The sequence below is a fragment of the Thunnus thynnus genome, chromosome 2 (genome assembly GCF_963924715.1).
Source record: "Thunnus thynnus chromosome 2, fThuThy2.1, whole genome shotgun sequence".
NCBI lineage: Eukaryota > Metazoa > Chordata > Actinopteri > Scombriformes > Scombridae > Thunnus > Thunnus thynnus.
In genome coordinates this window covers 13,024,433-13,034,909 of record NC_089518.1, presented here as the reverse complement: position 1 = coordinate 13,034,909, position 10,477 = coordinate 13,024,433, and the positions used below count along the sequence as shown (strand labels likewise).

Below are 10,477 nucleotides of genomic sequence, written 5' to 3'. Positions count from 1 at the left end.
TCGCTTCAAAACGTTTATCTGTTGGGGGGGCGTCTTTCACACCTGTATTCTGCGAACACCCGCCCTACTCTACCTGTGATTGGCTCTGACCCTGATATTCCGAACTATGCCTAAATCTAACCAATCTGACCAACGAAGGAAACGAGTACTAGCCAATCAGAGGCAGAGTAGGGCGGGTCTTCGCGGAATGCGGGTGGAAATCCCGACTTTGTGACGTATTATTAAGTGGACAGAAGGAGGGCGGTTTGAAAGCAAAGAGGCAACTTTTATAAACATGTTTACCATTAACCAAATAAACTGAACAGACCGAAGCTGGCAGTATGACACCGGATCTGCACATTAGCTAAGACCAGTCGTTGATGTTTTATTGGCTCCTACAGGGGACTTAACGTACCTAACGTTAAAGGAAGCTAGTGTTAGCCGCTGCTGCCGGCTGTTTTGAACTTTCTCTCTTCTAAATGTTGTGTAGCACGAACCTTATTCGTTTGTTTTTGCTTCACCGTAGCCTAAGTAAACCCTCTGAAGAATGGCGAGTGTGCATGAGAGTTTGTATTTCAACCCTATGATGACGAACGGAGTGGTCCATGCTAACGTGTTCGGCATCAAGGACTGGGTGAGTCCGTATAAGATCTCCGTGCTGGCGCTGCTGTACGAGATGACCGCGTCCAAAGTCACGCTGCCAGAAAGAAGACGACTCAACAAACTCATCCTGCCCCTGCAGCAGGTTAGTTTTTGTAGACGAAATGAGTCTGCACTCCTGTGTGTTGAAGCTGGTGTCTCATGTGAGTGTCTCTTGTTATCAGGGTCCAGACCTGACTCTCAGCCAGTTCCTGAAGACTGTAGAGGAGTGTTGTCCTCAGACTGCATATGCTGTTAAACTCAGGTACACTGTTTTATTTTAACACACTTTAATTGCTTACTAGCATGCAATCTTGTAGATATAGATAATATATTTCCATATTACATATTTAAAGAGTTGTAATCATCCCTCCTGTTCATACTGGCCATTAAAAGATCCCCTTCAAATGCACCTTGAATGTAAGTGATGGAGGCCAAAATCCACAGTGTGTCCACACAGTCATTTTGTGCAAAAATGCATTTAAAAGTGTATCTGAAGCTTATATGAGGCTTCAGCAGTCTGAGTTAGTCATATCAAGTGGATATATCACATTTACAGTTTTTTAGCATCAAATTCCCTCTTTGTGTTTCCTCAGACAGTGTTTCCCTGTTGAGCTGCGGTGGAAGTAACAAAAAGAGGGACTTTGGTACTAAAAAGACTGTAACATTGAAAGATATCTATTTAAGCTTTTAAAAACATTTTTGCACGGAAAGAGGCTTGTGGATTTAGTGCATTATAAAGGGATCTTCTAATGCCTAATATGAACAGGAGAAATGATTATGGCAAGAAAACAACTATTTCAGTGTTTATGTGGGCACCTGACTATTGTCTTAAAGGTATACTATGCAGGATTTTCCTAAAAAGAACAATATATAGACTCATACAAAAGTAATCTCTCTCAATTATCATTTATGACCCACTAGAAGTGTGTGGCGGCGTATTTATCTACAGAGACTCTTCCTGTATTTTCTTATTATTTTACTGTGTTCGAGACGCTTCTGAGTGTCAACCTTTGGGCAGTGGGTGTGTAGCCCCCAGCCAATAACAGCACACAAATGTGAGGTCAGGACTTGTAGGGTAGCGACCAGGTTACATCACTTTCTCCATCGCTCTCCTCTGCTCCGCTCTGCTCTCTGTCTCTGTGTCTTGGATGTATAAAGAGCTGGAGGTCTGTGTGTCTGCTTTACTGAGGGCGGGGCTGAGCTACACACACACAGAGCAGAGAGGTCACAGCAGACAAGATGAAGCTCTGCATTCACACCAAATCCTGCAATGCGGCACCTTCCCGCAGGGTTGTGTGGAGGTGTAGGTGTGTTTATTTGTGCTTCAGAACATAACCGCCGTGAAACAATCAGAAAATAACATTTTATTTATCTGATTCACGGCTTTGTTCTCGCCAGCACCGCTCCGCTGTCTTCATCCACTCTTTAGCTCGCTTGACCACGGCTACACTCTCTCTCTCTGTCTCTCTCACTCTCTCTTGTTCTCTTTCTCTCTCACTCTCTCTCACCCTTGCATACTGCGTTCAGTGTTTCCTGTGGAACAAGAGGTTTGCTGTGGGGACGAGTCACCAAGGCATTGGATTATGCCTACTATACACTAGAAGACTTTTAAAATACTTAAATCTGACACCCTCTCACATCTAAAGACAATGTATCATAAATCACTGAGTTTAGTCACAGACTATAAGATTTTGCAAAGACTGGGAATCTTGCAGGGTCACTGTTTGCAAGACTACAACTAGATTCATTTTGAGATTATTTCCCATCCTGAAGAAAAACTGTTGAACAATGAAGCAGAAACCGAAGCTGCTTTTGGCCACAGCTGCCTCTGTGTGTGCAGTGGTTTGTTCTGAAAAACCAGCCAAAAGAAAATGTAAATTCATTCATTCAGTTATAACTGAATAACAACTACTGTGAAGAGAAACAACAGAAACTACACGCTGTAATCAACTAATTTTCATTTCTTTTACAAATAAAAATCACATCAGCTAAGACAATCACATTTCAAAAGATGTCATCCTGTGCTTGAAAAAAAGCCTTAAATTTCCAGGTTTTCCAGGATGCATGGGAAAACAAGGTATTTTTACAACATTTAAAACAGCCACACAGTTTATACAGCTGCCCACAGAAACCACCTACAACCTTCAACTATCTGGACACAGCACTTTCAGTTGCTGGATGTTGGAGCATTTCTGTTTTTAAACCCCACAAACTGCATGAAATAAGAGTAGAAACAGCAGCAACCTGGATAATTATACAAAGGCAGAAAGTCATAGGTTTAACTCCTCCAATTGGCCTGAAATCATGTTTGAAAAACGAGTAAATACACTGCAGACACACAGCCACTGACAGAAAGAGGAGGTCATATCATACAGTGAAATATTAGCTTTTTTCTGGGTGAATAAACGTTAATGTCACTTATAAAAAGGGAAGCTAAAGGGCAACGAGAATGCTGAGCTTTCAAGTTTTATAAGGAGTCATTAATAATATCATCAAACACATCACATTTAATTAGGAAAGCAGTTTAAAAACACACACGCAAAGGCCAACCATTTACTGCATACTGCCGTTAGATACTGAGTACAATAAGCTGATAATTAACCTGATCAGCCACCATCAGTAATCAATACAAACACACATTAGTGGACTGTAAACCATTAATCAAACCAATAACTGTCACCAGTCAATGTCAGACAACCTTATCATACCCCAGCAAGTGTTATTTTAGTGGGAGTTACCTTAGTAACTACCCGGTTTGCTGCTTCCTGTTCAGTGCTGGAGAGAGCCAAAAACTACAGATAATATTAAAAATGTCTGATTTATCAGAAAGTCTAGACAAGAAAAAGTTTTAAGATGCCTCGGACTGAGTTTTAAGACCAACTTACAAATGATTGATTGCAGGAAGTTTTCTTTTCTTTTGCTGTGTTGTGTTGCCAGCGGTAACAAGGGTGTTTTCTAACCCCAACCGACAAATCCTGCATGGCATACCTTGAAGACAAACTTGAAAAATTGTGAACCCATTTTTTAATAGTACTTTAGCCTTTGGTGAGGAAAATATTACATCTACTGACATAGTGACCAAGGTCCCAGACAATATGTAGACAATATTAAATCATAATAGTTCAAATATTTACGTATCTAGTTCTTGAGGCTATTTTTTTTCCTTTTAAAGGCTGCATGAAATGGCAGACGGAGAGCTGAAAGACATGGAGTACTTCTTCTCAACTCTTCCCACTCCATTCACTGCTTTTGATTCTGAGGCTTATAAAACCAGTGTTGTGGGTGAGTAGTTCACATCACTTGACAGCTCTAAATGTCTCATCGGAAGTCCTGAAATGTCACTATGATTCTCATTAAGCAGACTTGCTCTTTTCTGTGTCTCGCCTTTTGTGTTTCAGGTCTTTTTATGAGACACATGCTTCTGGCCTACAACAAGCTGTCCTTCAGTCAGGTGTACAAGCTGTACAAGTCCCTGCAGCACTACTACCACAGTCATTATGCCAAGCCTACTGACGGGCCAGTGGGTTTGCCGGCGCTGGTCGCAGACGACTCTGACATGGACCTCACCAGCACTGAGGATACAGTAGGGGACCGGATAGAGAGAGAGGAAGTGGACACCCAACTGCATGAGTCAGAGCTTCGGTTTGTGAATTTTAAGTGTTTTACTCTCAACGGACAAGAGTATTTAATTCTTGCCTTAATTGTTTGTTGAAATTTGCTGCAACCACTATGTTGTGCAAATTTCTCAATGTGTGTGTGTGTGTGTGGGGAAAAGTCTAAAGCTACTCTAGACATGGAATTTAGCCAAATGCAGTATTGTAATTGTAAAGCTGCTCAAGTTGATGTTATTGTGATCACGATGATTGCTTACAGCACAATCTCTTGTGTTATTTTGGTACTGTTTTAGGAATGACAACACACCAAGCAGAGGTCCTCTGTCACAAAAACAAGCAGAGTACTTTCTTGCAAGACAGGTAAGTGCTATATCTGAGGCTAATCGCGAGGTCATTATCACAGGACTAGAGCTACTGTTCAAACCAGCAGTTTTGAAATGATAGGTAACAAATAGTCATCTACATTCTGTGTCAAATCTGTCTTTCGCCAGGCCTACCTTCTGAAGAATGATGAGAACAAAGCTCTAAAGCCTGCTTTACTGCAGAAAGAGCTCAACAACATGCTGAAGTTTAATCCAGATTTTGCTGAGGCGGTGAGGCCCATCTCCTAAACTTTCACCAGCATTTTTATGCGTTTATCAACGATTGAAGGGGGAATATCTCTTTCATGGTGTTTTCTCTCTCTTCAGCATTACCTAAATTACCTGAACAGCATGAGAGTCCAGGACATCTTCCTCTCCGCCCACAGTCTCTTACATTATTTCGACCGCCTCATCTTGTCCGGAAATGAGGGGAAGAGCAACGGGGACGAAGGCTACGGCCGAAGTCTCCGCTATGCTGCTCTCAACCTGGCAAGCTTGCATTGTCGCTTCGGCCACTAGTGAGTACAAGAGCTGGCGGATTTCAAATAGATGGACAGGTTCCTGCATAAAGACCGTTTGTATAAAACATGACTTACACAGCAGTTTTCCATTTTCTGTACGTGTAGCCAGCAGGCTGACCTGGCTCTACAGGAGGCCATCCGCATCGCCCAAGAGTCCAACGATCATGTGTGCTTGCAGCATTGTCTGGTAAAAAAGAAAAACATTTTGACTTTTAGTATTTTACCTCACTTCAGTGTTTGTACAATGACATTTTCGATTAATTAATTAGTAGTTTGGTCTATAAAATGTCAGAAAATGGTGAAAAATGTTGATCACTGTTTCCCAAAGCCCAAGGTGACGTCCTCAAACGTCTTCTTTCGTCGTGACCAACAGTCCACAACCCAAAGATGTTCAGTTAACTATCATAACAGGCTAAAGAAACTATAATATATTCACATTTAAGAATCTGAAATGGGAGAATTTTAGTATTTTTTTCTTTAAAAAAGGACTCAAAGCGATTAATCCATTATCAAAATAGTTGGCGATTAATTTTCTGTCGATCGATTAATCGTCTAATCGTTGCAGCTCTGTACTGATTGTTAATAATGTGTGAGTGTATCATGAGTCCGTCTTAGTTTCTCTCTCTTTGTGCCTTACGTCAGAGTTGGCTCTACACACTGGAACAGATGAAGGGAGCTGACAGCACTGTGTTAACTGAGGATTCAGTGAAAATGGCTGCCCATTTCTGCCTGCCAGTGAGTACAACATGAGCTCTGAGATAAGAACGTCTATATTAAAATGGCTTTGGCAGGTACATTAATTTACAAGTGGATTATCAAATGACGCTGTCAAACAGTAACTAATTCTCATCAAAACCAATTCTGCACTGGTTATTTCCTCAGAATCACGCTGAAAGCAGTGAGAGCAAAAATGTGCAATTCATGTAGAAATGTGTGTTTGAAATGACAAAGTGTAAGAATGACTTTTAAAACCTTTGATTTTATTTATCGAAGGTGCTGTTTTGCTGTAAATATAGATGTAGATAGGAAAGTCTAGAGTCTAATTTTATACTACAGCAGCTCTTCAAACAAGAAAAAACAATTATTGTGCTTCATTGCACCAGTTTACCTTTTCTGTTCTATATCTACCACAAGATTAGTTTTTATTTCAGACACCATACCTGAGATATTTGAATGTACCATACGTTTATCTAAAATACAATAATACATTGCAACATTTTGACAGTAATAAAAGGAAATACATTCCTTTTTTTTTTCTTTACACTACTGCCGTACATTTAGTGGTGGTGAAGAAATTGGCTTTGTATGTTGCAGTGCTGCTCATGTGGGTAACAATGTTAAAATAAGGAGAAATTCTAACTAACACATTTCAGTGATGTGTATTGCGAGGGCTGAGCACCAGATTTTGTGTTTTGCGCTGTGTAACAACAACATTTTGTGTTTAAAAGTGGGAAATTAACAAGTCAATCTGGCTCTTTGCTTTTAGAATTTTGCACATTGAAAACTGAGCCAAAACAATCCCAAATACTTCAACTAGGAGGTCTTCTTTATTTAGTTATTTGTAGAGCTGTTGCACAGTGGGTTTAAGATAAATGTTATTTGTCTACAGCACTTTAGCACCTCTAATGAAACACTGATTTATATTAAATAGTTGTGTCCTGAGCTGAATTGCTTTTCCTTAAGTAAGTATTCCTTCATAAAATAACACAAGAATGCAGATTTTAAAATAAACATGACTCGCCGCACACATTATTGGAGAAACAAAAAAAAGTGTATCATTCATCATTCATGTTTTTTGGCTAAAAGTGACCTCTGCACCACACTGATTTGGTAATCCCCCTCTGCTGTAGTACCTGGCGTCTCTGGGCATTCAGTCTTTGGTCCAGCAGGGGACGACACAGGGTAAGACGGCACACAAACTGATGGATGCGCTGAAGGACACAGACATCCTGCACTGGAAGCACAGTCTGTCGGAGCTGATCGAGATCAGCCTGGCTCAGACTACGTCCATATGGAGGATGTACGGCAAGAGGTCAGGCTCTTCACCTTGCCACCCCTGACATGCAGTTGTCAGTTGTGTTCACTGTTAATGGTGGTGAACTACATGCCAGCACACAACCTGCCTAACACTCACATTAAATCAGCTCTGTGAAATGTCTCATGTTTGTATGCATGGATTAACATTTTGGATAGCTGAACTTTTCATGAGTATAAAAAATATAAATAAAGGTGTAAAAACGCATGACTCAGAATGACTTCTCATAAGTTATTTATGTGGCACCCTGTGTCTCATGCAGCACCATGGCTCTGCAGCAGGCCCAGCTGCTTCTCAACATGAGCAGCCTGGAGCCGGTCAACTTTGGGGTCCAGCAGAACAACACAGAGGCCTTCTCCGTGGCTCTCTGCCACCTGGCCGAGCTGCACGCTGAGCAGGTAACACATTTGATTTCATCTCGTCTGCCTGGTTTGTGCCCTGCTGTTGCATATCCATTAGTCAGTGGGCCCAGCTTTGCGGGAAGGTAATGAATATTGACCAGGTCTTCTTTTAAACTCCTGGGTGGAGTTCTTTTCCTCATGTACTTTTGCTTGTGTTTCAGGGCCTGTACAGTGCAGTTTCAGAGATTCTCCAGCATCTGAAAGAACAGTTTCCTCCTCACACACAGCATGCCAAGGTGTGTTCTCTCAGACATTATTGCTTTATTTCTTGACGTATGTTATAATGTAGCCTAATTCATGCAATGGAAATACACACAATAATATTATTGGAAATTAAGTGGTGTCTTTTGTGTGTGTGTGTGTGTGTGTGTGTGTGTTTGTTTCTTAATCTCCAACGCAGCTCTGGATGCTTTGTGATCTGAAAATCCAGTTTGAAAGGCACATGAATGAAGGGAAATACCATTTGGCGGAGCCACTAGTCACAGCTATCTCTGCCTTAAACAAAACCGAGGGTCTTTACAGGTAACACCGAGGCACCAATCTTCATTTCTAATCTCATTCATTTCTGTTCATACTTATGTAATTTGTGTTGGAGCTGTAACAGTGTATTTGCTGACAGGAAAGCTCAAGTTCTGAAGGCTCTCAATCGATCCACTGAAGCATACAGCATCTTACAGCGACTGCAGGTGCACTGTGAGAAGACCAAATGTACAGAGATGGTCATCAGGTACACAGATGCTGCTTTTATTTCTTTATAACACATTTACTGATGCCATGACTACCTTTTTCCTGCAGCGTAGAGGAGAGTGAACTCACCTAAACTCGATGTACTCTCTTTTTTTATTGAATTATTGACTTGAATTTGCTCATCCTTTTTCAGGCTAAAATAAATATTTAATGCATGAAGTTCAAACTATGCATCATTTTAAGAATCACCAGAAGCACCAACTAAAGACAAGCTCTTTTTTTAAGGGATCAAGACTGAGCCACATTTTTATTCTCATCTTCATCACTGCCTGTTTATGTCTTTCACAGAGTTATGCTTTCCACGGCTGAGCTCCACTGGGAGTCATCTGGTTTCTCCACAGCTCTTCCCCTCCTTCTTCAGGCCCTGGCTCTGGCTAGACAGCACCACCTACAGTCCCTGGCCTCAGAGACCATCATTCACCTGGCCTTTACTCAGGTCAGCCAAGACAGGAAAACTGACTTCATTCTAATGCCACCACAACTCCCATAAATAGAAATTACCTCAGCCTTTATCTCCAGTATGAATGCTGTATATGCAAAATGAAAGCATGCATGCAACCAACCCTCGAGAACAGTTTGCTTCATTTATTATGCTTGTGTTCTCTCCTTTCTGCAGCTGATGTTGGGAGTTCCTGAGCAGGCTCTGGGTGTCCTGCATGAAGCCATCGAGCCTGTTCTGGCGCACGGAGCAGTCATGGACAAAGGCCGTGCCCTGCTGCTGACCGCCCGTTGTCAGATGGCAGTAGCTGGGTTCAAGCCAAATGGACAAGGGCAAGCAGGTAACAGCCTCGATCACCCCCCCCCACCACCCCCCACCCCCTCCCCCCCACCCTCTTGAATACTGATCCCTATCTCATGGTATGTCATGGCTGATCGGTATCTGTTTACACACTGCAGTTCATTGTCTCCCTGCAGATTTGCGTGTGGCGGTTTTGGCTGTTGACACGCTTAACGAGGCTGCAGCCTATTTCTCCAAGTTGAGCTGTAAAGAGCGGCTGCGAGACGTCCACTACCTGCAGGCTCAGCTCTACCACTCTCTGGGACAAACCTCGCAGTGTAACAAAAGTGCCATGCTCTTCCGCCTGCTGGACCAGGAGCTCCAATCACCAGCACCGCCTGTCTCCATGCAACTCTAACTTCTCTCTGTCCGTCTACAAACTGAAAAGGACACCTCCTCTAACTGCTGAGTTGAGTCACTCACCACTAGATGGAGGTGAAGCTCTGTCCTGCTCTCTGTCAGCACTGAAGGATTTCATTTTTAAATATTTTGGTGAAGGCAATTGTGGAACTCTGACAAGCAGTGCCAGGATGATCATAATACAGGACTATGTCAGTAGTCATAAGTAAGCTGAAGTTTCCAGTCGGTGGAGAATGGATCCTTTGTCTCTTTAGTGGCGGTCAGGTACAGATTTGAATGATGGCCTATTGATAAATATAATTTACGGCTTAATAGCTTCCCCCACAGCAGCAGCCCAGGTCTGTCAGACATACAAGCCAACCGTTTGGTGTTAGAAACGGCGAAAGTTTATCAAGAGCTGTCACGCCGGTGCTGATTTACCCACCGCTTTTTGATGAATGAGGGTAATATCACAGTCAGCTACAAGATGAATGTGTTTCAGTGGCCTGGATGATTCATATTTCGCCAGGAGAATACTGATGAAGCAGGAATCTGGAGGAGGAAATCGTGATCACATTTATAATGTAATAGACCTGCAACGACAATGACAACGGCAGATACTGTATCTGTATTCCACTTACGTCTGACACGATTTGTGTGATAACATTACATTTAGGTGTTCTGACGGGCCTGTAATCCATTACTTAAAGCACTTCCTTCAAGAAAATAAATGATTTGTTTCATCTGAAGCGGGATATTTAATTTTCACTTCATCTGACATAAATGGAATTATTGTGAGGGGAATATCTGCAGTTATAAATCTGTGGGGTTATTTTGTTTAGGGTAATCTAAAGCTCTCTTACAATGCTGCAACACTTGTAGTTTTAATAGTATTTTAAGTTGCTGTTTGCCAAAGTGTTTCAGGATGAGATTTTTTTTTTGAGTTTTTTTGAGTTTGTCCTTGTGTGATGTCTGATTAGAGCTTTCAAGGCCTGTTGACAGGAAGCCTCTCTGCTTTTTTTCCCATCTGTCCCGGCAACTGAAAGTTCCTGTTGACCG

General features: G+C 41.9%; 1 protein-coding gene across 1 annotated transcript; it reads left to right on the top strand.

Annotated features, from left to right (window-relative positions):
* The first annotated feature begins 212 nt into the window (after window positions 1-212).
* Window positions 213-10,167, top strand: anapc5 (anaphase promoting complex subunit 5). Its single transcript, XM_067603846.1, has 17 exons — window positions 213-724; window positions 804-883; window positions 3,794-3,903; window positions 4,020-4,263; window positions 4,529-4,595; window positions 4,727-4,828; window positions 4,925-5,115; window positions 5,224-5,305; window positions 5,761-5,853; window positions 6,969-7,150; window positions 7,416-7,551; window positions 7,716-7,790; window positions 7,955-8,076; window positions 8,174-8,281; window positions 8,590-8,737; window positions 8,918-9,080; window positions 9,217-10,167. Exons 1-17 carry the CDS (start codon window positions 527-529, stop codon window positions 9,435-9,437), a joined length of 2,322 nt encoding a protein of 773 aa, XP_067459947.1. The 5' UTR covers window positions 213-526; the 3' UTR covers window positions 9,438-10,167.
* Window positions 10,168-10,477: the final 310 nt, after the last annotated feature.